We start from the raw sequence: 22,449 nt of genomic DNA on the forward strand, positions 1-22,449 counted from the left end.
TTGGCAACTCCAAATGTGATAGAATTCAACTTTTTAGCCCAAATTTTGTCCAAGATCATCAAAATTCCTCCAACTACAAAACATGACAAAAATGCACCAATTAACAAATGCAACAGATAAAAACCCGAGAAATATGATACTAAAAATATAAATATTATGAACCTATCAGGTTGATGTAGTATGACTCCAGTGGGAGCCACATATACGGTAGATCAAAATCAAAAAGTAAGAAGAAAACTATTTACTACTTTAAATGTGGAGGTAAAAGGCACATCAAGAGAGAGTGTACGAAGAGCATTGAGAAAATATCTCAAGGAAATGTGGTCAGTACTTCAGTCAGTGGTGAAATACTATTCAGCAAAGCAACAATAGTTGCGGAAGCCAGACCCAAATTTTGTGATGCATGGATTATGGATTCAGGAGCGACGTGGCACATGACAGCAAGAAGAGAATGATTCGATCAATATGAACCGATCTCGGGTGGATCTGTATTCATGGAAAATGATCATGCCTTGGAAATCGCTGGGGTCGGTACCATCAAAATTAAAATGTTTGATAGTACTATTCGCATCATACAAGAGGTACGACATGTGAAGGGCCTGACAAAATTTTATGCTTGAGAAATTGTCAATTTGTGTTTAAAATTTTTTTGTTGCTAAATATGTGTTTAAATGGATCACAACATGATAATTCCATTCGCTTAATGATAATTTCGTAATTTGTAGTTCATTTGATAATTCCAATCGCTTAGTGATAATTTCGTAATTCGTAGTTCATGATGTTATTTACTGCTAAATATGTGTTTAAGTTTACTTTTTATTTTAATATATTCATATTTGTTTTATGTTTGTTTTTATTTTTAATAATTAATAATTTATATTATGGAGATACAAATTAAAAAAAAAGAGATTGTTGGCTTTTATGAAAGGTTGGGATGCTAACATGTGCTGAAGGGAGAAAACAAAGTTTTTCGAGATTAATGCATAGTTTTTTCCTAATGTTCATTAATTTAGAATTAGATTTTTTTTAATATTTGAATGATTTATAATATTGGATGATTGTATATTAAATTTTATTTTACAAATTTTTGAATTTTGAGTGATTTATAATATTGAAAATTTGTGAATTAAATTTTTTTGTTTTTTATTTGAAAAAAGACAACGCTTTTTATATGTTGTCTTTACCAGAAACGACAACGCATTTTCAAAAACGACAACGCTTAAAAAACGTTGTCTTTTTCAGAAATGACAACACTTTTTATGCGTTGTCTATGAGCGCGATCTTTTACAACGGTGGTTTTGACAACGCTTTTTTGGTGACATTGACAACGCGAAAAAAACGTTGTCGTTTACCTTTTTTCTTGTAGTTTTGGAATTTGATATGAAGGACTTGAGACCAGCAAACAAGATTCTAGAGATGCAAGTTCACCAAGACAGAAGTAATAGGAAAATTTGGCTTTTCCAGAAAAATTGTTTGAAGAAAGTCTTGCAGCGCTTCAACATGCAAGATAGTAAGCCAATTTCTACCCCTCTTCTTGTTAATTTCAAGTTATCCTCTGATATGTGTCCTAGTAGTGAAGCAGAGAGGATGGAGATGTCTCGAATACCGTATGCATCAACATTGGGAAGTTTGATGTTCGCTATGATTTGTACAAGACCAGACATTGCACAAGCAATTGGAGTAGTCAGTCGGTATATGGTGAATCCTGGACAAGAGCATTGGAGCACAGTCAAGAGGATCCTTAGAAACATTAAGGGTACCTCGAATGCTGCATAATGTTTTGGAGGATCAGATTTTACACTCAGAGGCTATATGGATTCAGATTACGCAGGTGATCCAGATAAAAGAAAATCGACTACAGGTTATGTGTTTACAATTGTAGGAGGTGCAGTAAGCTGGGTTTCAAAACTGCAAACAGTTGTGGTATTATCTACAACGGAAGCAGAATACATGACAGCTACTCAAGCTTGCAAGGAGACAATGTGAATTAAAAGGTTATTGGAGGAGCTTGGACACAAACAAAAAAAGATTCATCTGTTTTGTGACAGTCAGAGTGTCTTGCACATTGCAAGGAATCCATCCTTTTATTCCAGGACTAAACACATTGGAGTTCATTTTCACTTTGTACGGGAAGTAGTAGAGGAAGGAAGTGTGGATATGCAGAAGATCTATACAAAGGACAATGTATCTGATTTTCTGACCAAGCCAGTGAACACATATAAGTTTGAATGATGTAGATCCTCAAGTGGCCTAGCAGAAATGTAAGCAGCAGGGAAAGACAAGATTGAAAGGATGTGTGGAGATGTATTTGATTCTCAATCAAGTCTCCAAGTGGGAGAAATGTTAGCATGTGCATGTGAACACATGCAAGTGACAACAAAGTGCATGTGAACACATGCAAATTGGGTGTCATTTGCATGTGAACACATGTATGCCATGGTTGAAGGCCGAGAGTTTCACCTAGGGTGGGCATAATTTGGTTAAAACCGAAAAAACCGACCGAATCGAAAAATTCGATTTTTTTGGTTTGGATTTTTTGGCTTTTTGGCCCGTTTTGGTTTTAAAATGTATGAAAACCAGTTTTTCGGTTCGGTTTTTGGTTTTATGCCCCGAAAAAATCGAACTGGCCGAATTTTGATTAAAATAATAATTTTATGGATATTGACCATTGGGCCTTACAAATAGGCTTTTTTTTTTTTTTTTATCACTTTTATGCTTTTTTCTTACAAGATGAATGTCTATTTTAATTAAATATGATTTTTATGGAACTTAATAGTCGATTTATTGTTTTAATTGAAGTCCATATTATAAATTATAATGGAATAATTTATATTTTATTGTTATTAGTTCTCTATTATGTATTACATGCATCAAGTTAGATATTATTTTAGTTCTTAAATTTTTTTTAGTATTAACCTTTTTATATTTTGGTTTGCATTTTAGTTTTAAATTCATAATTATTTAATTAAACAATTCATAATTTTTTTGGTCTCTAAACTAATATTTGCAGTAGTGCAAAATAAATTTAATTTATTACATAAACAATATAAAACCGACCAAAAAAACCGGACCGTATCACAAAAAAAAACCGGACCGAACCGTAATAAAATTGTTCGGTTTCGGACCAAAGATTTTGAAAACCAAAACCGAAAAAACGAACCATAATAGAGTAAAATCGAACCAAACAGATCGATGCCCACCCCTAGACTTTCACCTATAAATAGGTGCCTTCACCTACATTTCAAAGCATCCCATTCTCAAGTTCTCTCTTCTAGTTCTTGAGTTGTCTTCTCTCTTTTCTATAGTATTTGTGATTTGTTTTCTCCTGTATTAAGAGAGTTTTGTTTTTCTTTGGAAACACAGTGATAGAGGTTGTAACCCATAAATATTATAATGAAATCTTTTCATCTTGTCTTTTCCACGTAAATCTTGGTGTCTATTTTATTCTTCAATTTTTATATATATTTTCTATCCGGTAATGCCGCATCTGGGACCAACACAGTCAAACAGTGGCATGGTTTATATATTTTAATTTTTTCAAAAAAACATATATATATATCCTTTCTCAAAAAAAAAATGTATATATATAAATCCAATATTTTTTATCCTTTGAGATTAAGATTTAAGAAAAAGAAAAAGAAATTGATTGATTGAAAAGATATTGTAAAATTATGTGAGAGAATAAGGAATCGGTACTTAAGATTTATTTCAAGGACAAAATTATCTTAAGTGAGTGAAAATGTAGTAGCTCGGTTCCATTTTATAAGATTAAATTAAATGCATGATTAAAATTCTGATTAGGTGATCTGTTTGAGGCTTCGAGCTACGAAGCATGCAATTTACATGGCTACAACAACAACAACAACAATAAATTTGACCAGCCCTCTCCCCTAAATTTTCCATTATAATATTATATGCATGTATTTTTAAGCTAAACTTATAAATGTCATGGATACGGGTTCTCGTGCAAAAAAAAAAAAAAGTAATTGGTAATATAATTATTATTTTAACCTAAATTTATACATGTAATTAGGGGTGAGATCGAGTAGAGACCCGATCTGTAACTCTCATGTCCAATTTTTGTTCCGATAAAAATCAAAAGCTTTATTTTTTCCCCGGCCCTCTCGATCCCTTCCAACATGTGTTTGGGAGCCTAATATTCGAGATGCCGAATGTTCGTTATCCTATCGGTTAAAAATGAGATATCTTGATATTTTTTTTCGTGTTCAAAATACCGAAAGAAGTGTTTTGTTTTATTTTTGTTTTTTTAAATATTATTTACAAACTTATATGTCTAAAGAAAAAAACGAAACATTCAATTATAAAAATATAATATTAAAATGTTAAGGATAATACTTCAAAATTTTTTTCAGAAAACTAAAAAAAATTTGTTACGATGTTTTTTATAATTTTATTTTAAAAAAATTATTTATAAATTTATAATCTTAAAGAAAAGTACAAAATCTTCTACCAGAACCATAAGTAGTTAAGCAACCTATAGCCCAATATGTTAATATAATTGTTAATAAAATATATGACATCAATTCGGGCTAGGTAGTGAATCTCGTTGAGAAATTAATGTTTTCTTCTATTAGTACGAACGGGAGAAATCCCAATAATTCAGATCAAGAAAACATGGGGTCGAGATTTTTTCAAAAGAAGATATGAGATGGGGAAACGTAGAAATTTTGAGAAATATTTCCAAACGTCGTAAGTGCAACTTCTAGCCATCTGGCCCCCAAATAACAGGGTAGATGAGATCCTAGCATATGAGTAATACACAAATCATGCATCCAACAGTTCGGAATTTTACCCATAAACGTAATTAATTATATATTGGTGACGTGGCAAATCATGGAACATTAGATCTATCATTGAGGTATTACGCATATGCTAGGTTGAAATCTACATAATAATAATAATAGAATGATTTTGAATTCATGCAACTTGGCATTGGACGTTGGAAGGATACCCAACTCCTCGGATTCTGAGGTCTCCTTCTTTAAATTAATTGATATATATGAAACACTTTATGTTAAATAAATGGTCATCTCAGCAAAGCGCAACATGCAAGGTAAAATTAATTCAACTCACAGAATCTGTTCTGTTTTTCTTTTCTTTTTTGCTTAATTAGCAGGTGAAAGTTTGTGTTGGCGCATGCAAATCCAATTTATATTTGTTTCCTTACGGCAATCTCCATCTAATCTTATAGCTAGCTAGCTAGTGACGGAGATGGTGGGTGTTGTCACATTTCAAGACGTGAAAACATTTTCCAATTTCAAGATTTACCTGGACAACCACCAAATCCTGGACTCCGAATTACCTGCACGTGACAAAACCAAGTACTATGAGCTCTGCCGCGGTCAAAAAATGTTTCTTCATGGCAATCTTATCGATGGCCTTAGCGGTAAGCTAGTCGCGGCCATGATTTCTAAAACCACAACTATTGCTGATGATATAAAATCTGTGAATCCAATATATTCTATCCAAGATTTGGAACGTTGGGACAAAACTTTTAAATGTTTCGAGGACTTGGGCATGAGCCTTGGATTTCTACGTGCACGGATAGATAAGCTAGTCGAGATTTCGCGCAAATACAATAATGTTAGTGAATCATGTATTGCAAAATATGCACTGGTTGAAGAGAAGAAAGCAGCTTTAAAGACGGAAGTTTGGACGTTGGCAGAACGCATAGCGGACCTTAAAGCGTCGATAAAAACGGCGGAGGCTGAGATTGATGGTTTCAAAAAGGAAATGGAAGATATTGACTCAGACTACTGTTCCATCGCCCTTGCTCCTTTGTCATAGCTTCAAATTAATAATGCGCCTATATATGTTGGCTTCAACTTCCAATAGTTGCTGGAATTTCTGATTATCATTCTGAGAAACACATGTGTTGCATTGCAAGTTTTTGGTTTATGCATGTCCTGTTTTTAATTTTTATTTCCCTTGAGAATCAGTAAAAACAGCTTGCAGGTAGCACCGGAAGTAATATTGTCTTGAGTTTTGAAGTTCACCTTTTCATTTTCTTCTGCCTTAGGCTTTGATATCTTGTTATATTAAAAAACACAATTTTATATTTAAGTAGGATTTGAAGTAAATGAGATGGAAATGCATGAATATTCTATAAATGTATCTGGTGTAGAAATCACATTATTTTATTATAGAACTTGCATGAAAAAATAATTATAAGTTGGAGATGAACATATATTTAGTTAGCTGTATGTAATTAAATATATTTTTTACACAATGAAGGCGTTGTAATAAAAAAAATCAATTTATATAATATAAAAAAAATACTTGTGAGAGATCATCCATAATAAAATATTATTTTTATTGTAATATTTAACTATAAGCATGATTGATTGAGACGATTAACACACACTCAGATGACTATCACAGTATAGTAAACTTTCATATTTAAAACACATTTGCCCTTTAAATGGGTAAAATAATTTTTTACCCTTTTAAATCTCCTCGTTGTTCTTTGATTACTAAAGTGACGTATTATGTACTTTTAATATACATTTTTTCAAACTATGTCTCTTGAAGTTTTTACGTGTTATTATTGACATTTTTCGTATATTATTATAATTTTCTTCGAGAAATTGTCTATCTTCAACTTAACCATCCCCAAAAAAAAAAAAAAAACTTATCCCTTTAATATGACAAAATTCGCATGTAGCGACTGGCGAGAGTATCAGCAACGAGTTGGTCGATGCTACCCAACCCGGGTAGTGCCCAAGTGGGATATCAATGACCCGGATTTCGTTGCAGGTCAAATGATTTGACCTGCAAAATTGATCCGGGCCGTTGATTCTGGCTTCAGGGTAGTATCCTGAAGCAAGCATCGACCCATCCATCAGCAGCATTACAAATTTTTTTTAATACAAGTATATAATATTTTGGCGTTAATTTATGTTGAAAATTTTTAAAGATTATAGTAAAATTAATTATTTTAGTGATAAATTTTAATAATATTTTTTTAAATAATTAATAGGAATAACTATGTAAAATTTATCATATTTAAGAATATATATAATTTTAGATTTTTTATGCGGAGGAAATATGCTTTGTGAGCATAGCACACCACCACAAGTAATGCATATTATATCAAACGTACATTTTTACTATCTTTATTATTGTATTAATTAAGTGTGAAAGACCTATACAAACTGTTTTTTGGTGTCACGGTGATTTTTTCCTTATTTGTTCCTTTTATGTCCCTGCACTCTATTTCCAACTCCATCTCTTACCCACTTCTTCCACCTTTTTCTCTTATCACTTATTCTCGCTTCTCATCAATTTCTTTTGAAACTAAATTTCTACAACAACTAAATTTTTAATAAATTTTGGAAAAAAAATCCACAACACAAAAAATAAGGATAAACCAAGTAATTTAAAATTAAACAAAACATTAAATATACAATACATTATATTATGATTTACACACGTAATGCGTGTGCTCAATGACTAGTTTAGATTATGTGTACACAATATTTTACTATTCATTGTTAAAACTTTTTTAAATAAATTAAACAAGAATTTAATTAGATATCCTTACTATTTAATTAAAATTGATATTCTATATTAATTAACTTCTAATTAATTTCGTATAATTATAGCTAATTATATAATTTTATTGATCTTATATTTTTATTATTTAGTTTTTTTAAAAAATTTCAAAACTATATTTATCTACATATTAAAATTCAATTATATATATATATATATATATATTAGATTTTTAGATTCAGATAGTTTATCACCTAATAAATATGAAAAGAAAAATCATTACTTTGAAAATAATAAAAATTGGCATGTTCCATAAATATTACAATTTATTAAACACGCAACTCATACAAACACGACACTAGTTATTTATAATTGGTAAAATTGGAGGAAAAAAAATCCATATACTAGTTATGTATAAGGGATAATAGCCAAAATAGTCCTGTAAGTATTCAATTTTGGATTTTGGTCCTGCAAGTTTAGTTATGTTTTGGTTTTTAGTCCTTTTTCATTAAAACAATGTTTTTATAATCGGACCGATAATCAAACCAATCTAACTTAAAAAAACGGTCCAACTGGTTATACCGTTTTAACCGGACGATCAGATCGGAAAACCGTTTATATAATATAATATAATTAATAATATATTTTAAATTATAAAAAGCTAAAAATTTATATAAATAGTAAAAATATATATTTATCATAGTTTTTGAAAACTAAAAAACTATATAAATATATTCAAAATATTAATTATAGTTATAGTTTTTAAAAAATAAATAAATTAATTAAAAAACTCTAATATTAATAAATAATATTTTTAATAAAGAAAAAATTCTAAATAACCATGTATATATAATAAAATATTAAATTAAGTTTTTTTAAAAAAAATCTAATTTTTTTAAAAAAATCAAAAAATCAGTTTTTCGTTTTTTGGCCGGTTCTACCGGTTCAATCGTTAAAATGGTTTTTGAGAGTGTTTCGGATCAGACCAGTGACCGGTTCCGGGTCGAACCACTGTACAGTCCAGTTTTAAAAACATGACATTTAAGTGTTAATGCCACAACCGACATATCATCATTTCTCAATTTCACGTGAGCATTTTTAGCTGTCACGTCAGCATTTTTTGATGTCACGTCAAAACTATATGAAAAAAAGACTAAAAACCAATTATAACTTAACTTATGGAACCAAGATCCAAAATTAAATACTTACAGGACCAAAACACAAAATGGGCAAACTTAAAGGACCATTTTGAGTATATTCCCTATTTATAATCTATTTCTATTATAATAATGAAAGCTTAGACTAATTAAATTTGATAAACACGACTTTTGTTAGATGATCTTACTAACTTATCAGTGAGACATGTTAAAATTAAAATTTTTATAGATCGGATCCGTGAAACACTCTCAAATGAGTGTATATGAAATTTGATGTGTTTGATGTAAATTTTCAAAAAAAAATTTAAAAAAAAATTGTTAAATGATAGGAAATGGGAACGAGACGCGTCACGATCGACACCACTTCCCAAAATCTCCCTATTACCAAAAGAGGTCGAAAAAATGAAATTTTAAAAAAAATCTGTTGAAAGAGTTGAGGAATCATGGATTCTTCGGAGGATTCTTCCTCCTCCGATTCTGAGGTCCCTTTCTTCGCAACCAAATTGATGTCATGTAGTTAATTTAATGGGTTTTTGACTTTTGAGTGATTAATATGTAGATGTCAAGTGAGAGTTTGCGGTGGCGATTGAGGAGTAGAAAGAGAGGTCACGAAGATCATGAGGATACCAAGAACAAGGTAAGAAAAGATTCTGATTTTACTTTAATTTTGATACTGAAATGGCACCCTTTGTCTTCCATTCATCGTTGTTTCGTTTCTCTTTGGATATTGTTTATATATATAGCCTAATATTTGGAACTTCCAGTGAGAATGAATCCATGCAGTGTTAGAGGTGAAAAGGACAGTATTTCACATTAATTACATACATGCATCAAATATTTTATTCAGAGGATAGTGAACTCCATCTCCATACATACTCTTTTTTTTAAAAAAAAAAAAAAAATTTGAACTCTATCATTCCCTTGGCACCCCTTTCTCAAGGGAAAGGGGCTTAATGAACAAGACTGTTGTTTTATTTCCATATACATTTCGTCAAGAAAATTTGGAAAAAAAGGTTCAAGAAACCTTTATGTTCTGCGATTGGCCGAAAATCGACAACATTCCTTTAAAAATAGTGTTAACAGTAATTCACCCATTTTGGCATGGAACTTTGTTGTGTCAGTTATTGTTCCTTTTTCGAAACTGCCTGATGGCGAATCATGGTCCAACATTGACTCAACTAGTGTTTGTGTGTTGGCTAACGAATTAAGGAGCTTCGCGCGCCTAGAAAGCTAGTGGTTTGGATGTGTGATGTCAGAAAAACATGCCCTTTGACGGAATGCTTTGGGTGCAATTAACTTGCATTCAAGGACTTGATGGTTATAGGGATTTGCAATTAACATTCCCCGGGCGTCTTCTTCATGCAATTTCATGCAATGGCAAGAATGGAATATCTTTGGTGATGAGCTCTCCGCTAAACATTTTTCGAAAAAGTTATAGATAGCGTTAGAATACTTTTGTCAATGATTTTTCCTTGCTCACCTCCTCACGCTTCTAGTACTTTAACTGGCACTGTCTGGTTTAGAGATACAAGTGATAAACAACGCAGTATCTTCTGAGAGCTGTATATTCATAATGTTTAAATGGCATGCATGTACATTATTTTACATCTTTTTTTCCATTTTCAATTTCTTTTTCTTGTTTTATTGCCTAAACAATGTTATCCTCTGTGGTTGGTGTAGCTGGATGATTACATAACATAACCCTCGCTTCTTTTTTCCAAGGCAAGGATCAACTAATAGAATATTTTTTAAAGCAGGGAAAAGCTAGAAACGAGAGTATGCGTGTGATGTGGTAAGTGCTGAATCCTATGAATAAATATAAATTTGTTTTCTCTCAAAAGACAAGACTAAGCAGTTGCGGATCCAGAGGAGCACTGTCAGGAGCAGTCATTTCTTTCCCTTTAAACTTCTTCACAGTCATATATCATATGTTCGGTTATTGGACATCCACAAAAAAATATAATATCCCCCCTCGAAATTTTTCTTGTTTTAGTTTTGCACTTTACCAAACTTCCGGTTTCCCTTGATTTGTAGTCTTTCTTATTACCAGTTTTGTTTTCTTATGGCAACCTCTGTCTATTCTTATAGTAATGGTGCTAAAGTTAACTCGACTAGCTGTGTCTGTGCCATGACAAGAGCTAATGATGTTCAAGTAAATCTATCGAAACAATTCCCAAGTTGTGTTAAGCTTGTGACTGCATTACAGGTCCCTGGTGGTAAAGAACAATATTTGGTATATCAAAGTTTATCACAGATTCACATATGATTTATAGGAAGCCTCGATACTTATGTCGAGATATTGTTATTTTGACAACAGGATTTACCGAAGAAATTTTGCAAGAAACATTTACCGATTGAAGATGGCACTCACATATTTGTGGATGAAAATGAAAAAGAATACAGTATTGGATATAGGTTTAGGACTTGTAGATTCCGTATTGGATGGAGAACTTTTTCTAATGGTAACGAATTACTCAAGGGAGATGCCTTAGTTTTCCATCTGATCGGGCGTTGCAAGTTTAAGGTCATCCTTTTTACATAACCTTCCTTTTTAAACTTCATATATTTTTTTAAAATTTAAAATAGTGGATGTTAGTATGTGTTAAAAATAAAGCTATTGTTGTTTTGAATGTTAAGGTATACATTGTGAGGTCATGCAGGCCAACGAAAGTGGATGGGGCTGTTCAAAATCCGAAAAAAGATGTTTTCACTAGGACTGGTATGCCGATTCATCTATATATTTTCTACTAAATCATTGGAAAATTAAATGTCAAAGAATCACATCATGATATGCTCATCCAAAATATTGTCAAAGAAAATGGTGATCAAATAGCAGAAGGTGCAAGAAATTGTATGAGGGTGAAGGAAGAAAACCAGGATCTCTTTTGGGACGATAGCGACCAAGAGGACATTAAAGAAAGACTTAAATCTGACCATACGCCTTCCCCATCTCGTGATAATATATGCTCTAATGTCTTTGGAAGCATCCGGTTTTCAGCATCTGTACTCAAATTTCAAGACGTGAAAAGATTTGAGGATTTCAAGATTTGTGTGGATGGCTTGATTCTGGACTCAGAATTTCCAGTGGATGCTAAAAGGACGTATTACAAGCTGTGCTGCAGTCAAAAGATGTTTCTTCATGGTCGTATGACCCTTAGCAGCAAGCTTGTCTCTGGAATGATTTCTGAAACGTCGAATATTGCGGATGCTATACAATCCACGACTCTCGCTGCCTCTCTACATAATTTGGAATCTTGGGACAACACTCTTAAAGCTTTTGAAGACTTGCGCATGAACGTGGGATTTCTACGTACTCGAATAGATGTGCTAGTCAAGATTTCACGCAAATACCGAACTATTCACGAATCAAACAGTGCAAAATCTGCTCAAGTTGAGGAGAAGAAGATAGCTTTGAATGAGAAAGTTTCAACAATGGATGCGTTGCAAAAAAGTATAACGGCCCTTGAAGAATCGATTAACAGTCTGGAAGCCGAGATAGATGGTGAAGAAGAAGGGCTGGGATTTGAGTTTAGTAAAATTGCTTCTGCTCCCTGGTAAAACCTTTCAGTTAGGCGAGAAATTTTGTACGATAAACTCGACGGATGGTTTCGATAAACCTCCCATGGTGGTTGGTGGTGTGACCGTGTAAGTTGTAACTTAGAATTTCCTAGTTTGTTTTGGTGGCTTTCTTTTGACATCCTAGCATGACACCTTAGAGGCAGAAGTAAATTTTACTTTTTTGAGCTGAAAAGAAATGTGAGCACACATTCTCCTGTCTCCCATCTCTTGTGGCATGTATTCTTGAATCAGAAAGTTATTGCTTGAATAAATTATTATAGATTGAGATCTTTTTTCCTTGTTACACTTTTAAATTACTTTTAGCAACTTTATTCAATTTTGAAAAACTTGATTAAAAAACACACACATTCAAACACACTCTCTGTCTCTCTCCCCAAGTACATGATATTTTTTTGCACAAGCCTCATACAAGCGAATGATTCAGGGCAATAAATCAGAACTTACTCTCAAAATAATAAATGAATGAATTTCTTTACTTTACTATTATAGATGATAATTTAATTTTTGTTTTACAGTAAAACTTGTAATTTCACTGAGAAAAATCATTTTACAAGCTTAACTAGCAGAAAGAAAATTCATCGTTATTTTAAACGAAAGGTGAAGGGAAACAAAAAGTAAAAGAAGCAACAAAATGAGCTATATAATTAGCCGAACGACGCACATGGATCGAGTTTGATATCACAGGACCATGGATTAATTTATTTAGTTCCATTGCACAAGTGCCCCTGTATCCGAGATATTCGGTTGAGGTTGTGATTGTTTGCACTGTCAAGAGGAAATATGTTTCAATCTGGACATTCAATTGATTTCGATCATATAAGAGTTTGACACCTTCTCGAATAACTAGTAGCTCACCGATCCATGGACCACATTCAAGCATCGACATTCAATTTGAGGGTGCTCGGGTCCCGTGGCAACCATCACTTCTTTGAGCTTTGTTTTGTTTTTGTTTTTTTTTTTTTTTTTCAAAAAAAAAAGTTGAAATGATTTTGACATCTAGATAAATGTTGAAAAGTGCTTGTTTTTATTTTTTATTTTCAATGTAGAAGCAAAATTCCAAAACCTATAAATTCTTGCTTCTAAAATCATTTTTATAACCAAACACTACATTTTTTAAGGAAAGTGTGTTCTTTTTCTTTTGACCTCCTGATTCTCCAACCAAACGAGTTTTAAATAAAATAAAATAAGTGTTTTTTCTAAAAACTCAAATTTATAGCTTTTCAAGTACTTATATAAATAACTTAAATTAGAAAAGTATTTTTCATATATTCATTTAAACACAAAATTAGTACAATTTTTACTTAGAAAATCACTTTTAAAAGCTCAGCTTAAAAAATCACTTTTTAAAGTAAAATATTTGTATATCCAAACACACTCTGGATCTTTAAAAAACGTATAATAATTTTTTGAATTAAGTTAAACGTACTCTCAAAAGAATAAATGAATGAATTTCTTTACTTTACTATTATAGATGATAATTTAATTTTTGTTTTACAGTAAAACTTGTAATTTCACTGAGAAAAATCATTTTACAAGCTTAACTAGCAGAAAGAAAATTCATCGTTATTCTAAACGAAAGGTGAAGGGAAACAAAAAGTAAAAGAAGCAACAAAATGAGCTATATAATTAGCCGAACGACGCACATGGATCGAGTTTGATATCACAGGACCATGGATTAATTTATTTAGTTCCATTGCACAAGTGCCCCTGTATCCGAGATATTCGGTTGAGGTTGTGATTGTTTGCACTGTCAAGAGAAAATCTGTTTCAATCTGGACATTCAATTGATTTCGATCATATAAGAGTTTGATACCTTCTCGAATAACTAATAGCTCACCGATCCATGGACCACATTCAAGCATCGACATTCAATTTGAGGGTGCTCGGGTCCCGTGGCAACCATCACTTCTTTGAGCTTTGTTTTGTTTTTGTTTTTGTTTTTTTTTTCAAAAAAAAAAAAAAGTTGAAATGATTTTGACATTTGGATAAATGTTGAAAAGTGCTTGTTTTTATTTTTTATTTTCAATGTAGAAGCAAAATTCCAAAACCTATAAATTCTAGCATCTAAAATCATTTTTATAACCAAACACTACATTTTTTTAAGGAAAGTGTGTTCTTTTTCTTTTGACCTCCTGATTCTCCAACCAAACGAGTTTTAAATAAAATAAAATATGTGTTTTTCTAAAAACTCAAATTTATAGCTTTTCAAGTACTTATATAAATAACTTAAATTAGAAAAGTATTTTTCATATATACATTTAAACACAAAATTAGTACAATTTTTACTTAGAAAATCACTTTTAAAAGCTCAGCTTAAAAAATCACTTTTTAAAGTAAAATATTTGTATATCCAAACACACTCCGGATTTTTAAAAAAACGTATAATAATTTTTTAAATTAAGTTAAACGTACTCTCAAAAGAATAAATGAATGAATTTCTTTACTTTACTATTATAGATGATAATTTAATTTTTGTTTCACAGTAAAACTTGTAATTTCACTGAGAAAATCATTTTACAAGCTTAACTAGCAGAAAGAAAATTCATCGTTATTCTAAACGAAAGGTGAAGGGAAACAAAAAGTAAAAGAAGCAACAAAATGAGCTATATAATTAGCCGAACGACACACATGGATCGAGTTTGATATCACAGGACCATGGATTAATTTATTTAGTTCCATTGCACAAGTGCCCCTGTATCCGAGATATTCCGTTGAGGTTGTGATTGTTTGCACTGTCAAAAGAAAATCTGTTTCAATCTGGACATTCAATTGATTTCGATCATATAGGAGTTTGACACCTTCTCGAATAACTAGTAGCTCACCGATCCATGGACTACATATATTGGTTGATTTATTTGCTTCCCAAAGGCCATAAGAATTTTTCCTTTTGTATTTCGGAGAACCCCACCCACACTCGATTAGTAGACTCGTTAACACAAGCATCGACATTCAATTTTAGGGTGCTCCGGTCCGGTGGCAACCATCACTTCTTTGAGCTTTGTTTTGTTTTTGTTTTTATTTTATTTTTTTTAAAAAAAAAGCTGAAATGATTTTGACATTTGGATAAAGTTGAAAAGTGCTTGTTTTTATTTTCAATGTAGAAGCAAAATTCCAAAACCCATAAATTCTAGCTTCTAAAATCATTTTTATAACCAAACACTACATTTTTTTAAGGTAAGTGTGTTTTTCTTTTTCTTTTGACCTCCTATATTCTCCAACCAAACGAGTTCTAAATAAATTAAAATAAGCGTTTTTCTAAAAACTCAAATTTATAGCTTTTCAAGTACTTATATAAATAACTTAAATTAAAAAAGTATTTTTCATATATTCATCCAAACACAAAATTAGTACAATATTTATTTAGAAAATCACTTTTAAAAGCTCAGATTAAAAAATTACTTTTTAGAGTAAAATATTTGTATATCCAAACACACTCTGGATCTTAAAAAACGTATAATGATTTTTTGAATTAAGTTAAACGTACAAGATAAAATAGAAAATTTATATGTAAGTATGTTTCTCTAATAATATTCTTTAATCTGAAAAAACAATCGAGTGTAATTATTGGCGAGAGACAATTTATAAGTGCAATGTTTGGGCTCCCGAATCATTTATTTTGGCAATGGAAATCGGAAGAATACCCCACCCAACTCCTCGGATTCTGAGGTCTGCTTATTTAATTCCTCTCTCGCCTCGCGCCAAATTGATCATTACTTAAATTTTGGCAGAAAATATTTTCATTGAACTACTCTGTATATATATATATTGGTCATCTCAAGGTAATTAAAATTCTTGTCTTTATATATTTGAATTGAATTGAATTTGAATTGGTGTGTGTTAAATGTTAACACCATTGCATTTCCTTTGCAATCGCCAGCTCTACCATTGGACTGGACTCAAGAAGCTCATGAGTTTGTTACCAATATGTCTCCTCGTGGCGATCGCCATCTATTACTATGGAGATGGAGATGAGGATGTGGATGGAGATGGTATCCGTGTCTCTGACGGATCTGTTGCCAAACTTCAAGAGGATTTTAAGATTCACGTGGATGGTGATCTAATTGTGGACTCCGAATTACCTGCTTTTGATAAAATGAAGTACTATGTGCTCTGCCGCAGCCAAGGCATGTTTCTTCATGGCCAACTTATTGAGGGTCTTGGCAGTAAGCTAGTAACCGCAATGATCTGTAAAACCACGGATATTGCCACCGCTATCAAATCTTTGAGTCATGTTCCTTCTCTTGGAGATTTGGAACGTTGGGACAAAACTCTTAAAGCTTTTGAAGACTTGGGCATGAACGTTGGATTTCTACGTACTCGGATAGATATGCTAGCCAAGATTTTACACAAATATCACCAAACTGTTAACAAATCAAGCAGTGCAAAATTTGCTCAAGTTGAGGAGGAAAAGAGAGCTTTGAATGAGAAAGTTTCGACCATGGATGCATTGCAAAAAAGTATAGCAGTCCTTGAAGAGTCGATAAAATGTTTGGAATCCGAGATAGATGGTGAAGAAGAAGGGCTGAGATTTGAGTTTAGTAAAATTGCTTCTGCTCCATGGTAAAATCTTTCAATGATGAGAGAAATTTTGTATGATGATAAACTCGACCGTTGGTTTCGATACACCTTCGATTCTCTTCTGTCTCCCATCTCTTGTGGCATGTATTCTTGAATCAGAAAGTTATTGCATGAATCAATTTGTTTTAGCTTGAGATCCTTTTTTCCTTATTACACTTTTAATTTAGTTTTAGAAACTTTATTCAATTTTGAAAGACTTTATTAAAAAAACACACACGCACTCTCTGTCTCTCTCCAAGTACATGATATTTTTTGCACAAGCCTCATACAAGAGAATGATTCGGGGCAATAAATCACAACTTACACTCATAAGAATAAATTAAATGAATGAATTTATTTACTTTATTATTATAGATGATATTTTATTTTATTTTTTACAATAAAACTTGTAATTTCATTGAGAAAAGTTTTCGGTCACAAGCTTAACTAGTCAGAAAAAAAAATCTTCCTTAATCCAAACAAAAGGTAAAGGAGAAGAAGAAGCAAAATAAGCAACAAAATGAGCTACATAATTAGCCAAACGACACACATGGATCAAGTTTGAAATCACATGACCCTGGATTAATTTATTTATTTCCATAGCACATGGAGGCCGTATATCCGAGATCTTCCGTCGAGACTGTGACTGCTTGCACAGTCAACAGAGAATCTGTTTTAATCTGGAGTCCATTCAATTGATTTTGATGATGTGGAAGTTTGACACCTTCTCGAATAGCTAGTAGCTCAACGTGGACCAGAGATATTGGCCGATTTATTTGTTTTCCAAATGCGATAAGAAGTCTTCGATCCTCCTGTATTTCGGAGATCCCCACCCACGCTAAAGCGATTAGCAGGCTCATTAACACAAGCATCGACATTCAATCGCACGCTTTGATAATCAGAGATAAGGTTTATGCTCAACGGGATGCTATTAACAATTTGCTTCTGTTCATTATCATGGAGGAATTTTTGCTTTTCTCTTAATGGCCCATGCATGAGTAGCAAATATTTCAAACTAGATGCAATATTTCATTTTATTTCTAAAGAAATTTAGTGAATTGATATTTTCATTTTTTTTATCAAAATATATTCTATGTCCGCGCGTCTCTTTACTTTTGCTCAGTTCTTCTCTTCGTGAAGTGGCTGTCGTCTCATATTTTTCCTGGATTTGTTATTTACATTTGATTTTAGTATGAAATTTTATTTTCTTTCCAATACATTCAATATATATTTGTGACATTTTACTCTTATTACTTTATAATTACATATTCAATGTTCAACAAGCTTTGCTTCATTATTTTATTTCGAGGATTTATTGTAAAATTATTTCACAAGTAAAAGATTCGTCGATTTTTCTAATGTGATTGTGAAAAATATGCATAACTTGTTATTATGTTAATGAATATTGTTTTTTTCATTGATCACTTTGCAGTTACCCTAATGTATAATTGTTTGTGGTTAATTTCATTTGACAATTAGTTTTTTTTTTGCAAATACAGGAACTCAGAAGTCATAATTGTGATTGTGATATTTTTTTGGAACTTCTTTCGCTTGTAAAAAGAAAATCAATATTGTTTCAAACATTGTGTTTTATTTTCATTCTTTAAGTGCCCATAATTTAAGTTGCTTCTCTAAATATTATATTTTGCTTGCAAAATGTTATGATCTCAATTAAAAGAATTATTTGCCGACAAACTATTTTATTTACATTTGTCCATTTAAAATCATGGTGTAGTTGTAACGTCCCAAAACTCAAAAACGCTACTAAATATACATACTTTAAATATTTAGGGAAATTAATTTGTGGAATAAAATCATTTTCTTAAAAGTAACAATTTGTGCTCCAACATTTCAAAAAAACATTCAGAGAATAGTTGTCAATCAACCACAAAAGAAATGGTAAAAGTTGTTTTTCCTTCCTCAAAATAAAAGTAAACTGTTCATAACATGTCGCACTCATGCATCCCCCGCCGGTTCGACCCTTTGCTCCTCTTCATGCCTTGACCCATATTCATCAATATAACCATTGACATCATCATTATCTGCATCATTCAAGTATAGTGAGTCTAAAGACTCAGCAAGAATATGCATACTGAAAATCGTGTGAAAACTTGCAACTAAAAGAAATAGTCCTACATCATGAACATAACATAAAAACTTAACATTTGGGGTGATGAGATATGTAAATTTGTGGCAACTATCATAAGAGCACATCATAGGTTCTCGTTGTACAACAAGCATATGGTTTTCGCCCTTAAACTTTCATTCTTTGGAAAGGTCACTCCAAAGCTCATCCCGAAGTGTCAACCCCATATAATTCCATCCCGTGAGCCATAGTTTGGAAAGGCCGCTCCGCAGCTCATCCCGAAGTGTCAATCCTGTATTGCCACCATAAAACGCATACAACATCAAAATATTTTTCTTGCATCATATCATTCATCATACTTCTCGTAACTTCATAACATCATGCTCTTAAAACTTTCGTGCTAGCTGTATGCTAAAAGATAGAAACTTCATACTATACATAGCTTTTTATGAGGGAAAATAACATGTAGAAACATTACATAGCTTATTTGATTCACGTGAGTCGTTCCGTCCGTCCCGAACATTCGAATTTGAAACTTTTTCCGATAGAACATCTTAAAAACTCTTAAAAGAGCTTAAAAAGTCAAAAACTGAAATTTTGGACTGAACATGCGAAATATAAAATATTTGGGCAGCACCCTATGCACTTGAGTGGCGGAAAAGTGCCTCTCGAGCGTGCTCCCTTGAACACGCCCAAGCTCTAGCGGGAGAAAGATTCCGCTCGATTGCACGGTTCGTTGCCTGGAAATCCAGGCAGCGACGCGCAGTCGCCCAACACGATTTCCTCCCTCTCTTCGGCTCCTAAACGACAATCTTTCACCCAAAAATATTTAACAATTGGAAGGAAATCATCCATGGACACAAAAACTTCAAAACTTAAAAAGAATTTGCCTCAAAAAAAAGATCAACGTCAACGGTTTGATCCAAAACTTCAAATCTATTACACACTCACACCAAAAATCCTGATTTTTACACATATACATCCATAAACCTCAATAAACTTTAGTCAAAGACATCAGGAACCCCTCACGCTTCACGTATAAATATCATAATCATGAGTTCTTCATAAATCATGCATCAATCAACATATATGCACATAGGGTTCATATAAAAAATATTTATATCCTTGAATGGCGATTTCAAAACGTTAAAAACTTGCCTGAATTTTGATAATTGGACTTTGGAACGATCTATCCTCGAGAAAGCTGAAGAATTAAAGCCATAGCTCTTGGAGCAGAATTTTGAACGTGACTTTTTTTTTTTGGGAGAGAATAGAGAGTAGGTGGCGTCTATAAAAAATGAGAAAAGAAGTAAAAAGTTTGACGCCTAAGTTTGTGACTAATGGGATTAAAAATCGGCCCGTTAGTCTCAAACATTAATTCTTTGAAATTTACTCTTCAAATGCTGCCCCAACTTAAAAAAAACACTGCATAACTTTAAACTTTTAAATTAAACATTGAACTTTTCTTAACTAATTTGAGGACTAGTCTCGTTCCTTCAGTCCAAAATAACTCCAAACCTGAAAACTTTAAAAGAGCATGTAACACATAGAATTTCAGGCATAACATAATGTAGTGACCCGTAACTAATTAAAGATAATTAAGGGATTAATCAATGAAAAATAAGAAATTAGGGTCATGATCAGAACGGAAGCTCCGTTGGAGGGAACGGAAGCTTTGATGGTGATCGGAAGCTCCGATGTGCAACGGAAAATCCGATAATATTACGTCAGCCATGACATGTGAGACAACAGAAGCTCCAATCTGGAACAGAGGTTCCGATTCTGCTTATCCATGGCCAGCCAGTGAGGAACTGACACGTGGAGGATGAGGGAGATCGGAAGCTCTGATGGCGCATCGGAGGTTCCGGTAGTGTCCTATTTATAGGGGTGCCGAGGGTCATTTTCAAATGCACCATTTTCATTCTTTTCTCTGTTTTCTAGGCTTCTAACTTAGATCTAGGAATTTCTACACTTCCCATGGGGAATCTGAAAGTGGTATAGCGATCCCGACGTCGTAGCGGAGCTGTGGCCTAGTTTCGAGGCTATCAACAGCAAAGGGCTGACGACGGACGCAGATATAACTTTGGCTTCCTAAAAATATTTAGGAGTATGCAATAACTTAGTTAAGGCTTTTAGAGCTTAATTATTGATGCATGGGTAATTGCATTGTAGTAGCAGTAGACTGGACTAGTAGGCTTGGAGTTTATACCAGTGGTTCTAGGAATTGCCTGCAATTGTTAGAGGTACGTAAGTACTGACCGAGATAGCCGGCATGATATATATGCTTATATGTTGCATGAGTATGTGCTATATGTTTTACCATGTTTTACGGCTTTAGCACATGCATATTTTTACGTTTGACTGCATCTGGTATGATGTGATTCATGGACAGTTTCCATCGGTGAGGGGTTACTCCTTATGGATTCGTGTCTGGGGAGACTCAGCCCCTGGTTTTGCTATCACTAAGAGCAGCTAAGATGGTGGGTTTTGACGTTATAGTTGATAGGAGAATATACGAGTACCCCGCGGAGTCTCTCTCTTAGCACGGTACTGTATATTCATGGCGCCCTGAGTAGACTGTTTTAACCAGTATTTTAAAGACATTTGCTTGCTGCATATTATTCTATATATCATTGCTTTCGTATTGAGCGTTGTCGCTCACTCCCCTGTGTTGGTTTCTTTTTGGATTCCTTATGGTAGGGCATGTTTGAGGATGGACGGTCCATGTGAGACCTCGGTTCTAAACATCTAATCTCGGATATAAACAATAATTAAGCATACAAGAACCAAGACTAAAATCAATAAAGAATTTTTTTGAAAAATAAACAGTGCCTCGCTCGATCGGTAGAACTCAACCGATCGAGCGAGCAAGAAATCCAAAACTTTCTGCCCGATTGAAAAATCCAGCACCGCTCGATCGGTAGGATTCAACCGATCGAGCGGGCAAGCTTTTTACAAAATAGAAACATGGCCCAAAGTTCATCGCTCGATTGGTCAAACTCTACCGATCGAGCAATGACAGCACAGAGCTAAAAAAATCAGCAGAAATCTTGCCAAAGCTCAAGTCCAATACATTCAAAACATAACAAGGGTCATAATACATGCAACGACAACATTCAATCCACAATGCTCGCATAAACAATACAACATAAACAACGAATTTCGAGATCTAAACATGTTCCAATATAAACTAGATAGACATGCTGATTCGACTTTTAAACCGAGTCCCACTTCTATCTCTCACTCTTGATGTTAACCAGGTCTTCGCTGAATCGATCCTTCCCCACCTGTTGCCAAGTACACATATAAAACAAAGCAACAACCGGATAGCTCCGGTGAGAATGATATTCCCAGTAAAAGCAACATAACATGCAATACAATTAATATAGCAACAACATGTTATTAAGACAACATATTCAATGGTAAGACGAATGAAATGAATGTCTTTAAAATCGGGATATCAACACTGATAAACAAGGGATTGATGTTATGCTTTTGGGATTCCTAGGATGAGATCATGTAACGACTCACCGACTCTCCCAATTGAGGTGGTGC

The 22,449-nt window shown here is 33.0% G+C and overlaps 3 protein-coding genes across 5 annotated transcripts; all 3 read left to right on the forward strand.

Moving 5' to 3' along the window:
* The first annotated feature begins 5,232 nt into the window (after positions 1 to 5,232).
* On the forward strand, positions 5,233 to 5,808 carry LOC140861163 (B3 domain-containing protein Os01g0234100-like). The gene has a single exon (XM_073264173.1). It carries the CDS (start codon positions 5,233 to 5,235, stop codon positions 5,806 to 5,808), a length of 576 nt encoding a protein of 191 aa, XP_073120274.1.
* A 3,216-nt stretch (positions 5,809 to 9,024) lies between these two features.
* LOC140866160 (B3 domain-containing protein Os01g0234100-like) lies at positions 9,025 to 12,476 on the forward strand. 3 transcript variants are annotated; one of them, XM_073271065.1, is made up of 7 exons: positions 9,025 to 9,154; positions 9,232 to 9,309; positions 10,430 to 10,464; positions 10,761 to 10,905; positions 10,990 to 11,196; positions 11,310 to 11,391; positions 11,488 to 12,476. In XM_073271065.1, exons 1-7 carry the CDS (start codon positions 9,116 to 9,118, stop codon positions 12,228 to 12,230), a joined length of 1,329 nt encoding a protein of 442 aa, XP_073127166.1. In that variant the 5' UTR covers positions 9,025 to 9,115; the 3' UTR covers positions 12,231 to 12,476. The 3 variants fall into 3 exon arrangements, with proteins under 3 accessions (XP_073127166.1, XP_073127167.1, XP_073127168.1); XM_073271066.1 differs by lacking the exon at positions 10,430 to 10,464; XM_073271067.1 differs by lacking the exons at positions 10,430 to 10,464; positions 10,761 to 10,905.
* Positions 12,477 to 16,092: 3,616 nt separating this feature from the next.
* On the forward strand, positions 16,093 to 16,815 carry LOC140861164 (B3 domain-containing protein Os01g0234100-like). The gene has a single exon (XM_073264174.1). It carries the CDS (start codon positions 16,093 to 16,095, stop codon positions 16,813 to 16,815), a length of 723 nt encoding a protein of 240 aa, XP_073120275.1.
* Positions 16,816 to 22,449: the final 5,634 nt, after the last annotated feature.

Source organism: Henckelia pumila, chromosome 4 (genome assembly GCF_033568475.1).
Source record: "Henckelia pumila isolate YLH828 chromosome 4, ASM3356847v2, whole genome shotgun sequence".
Classification (NCBI taxonomy): Eukaryota; Viridiplantae; Streptophyta; class Magnoliopsida; order Lamiales; family Gesneriaceae; genus Henckelia; species Henckelia pumila.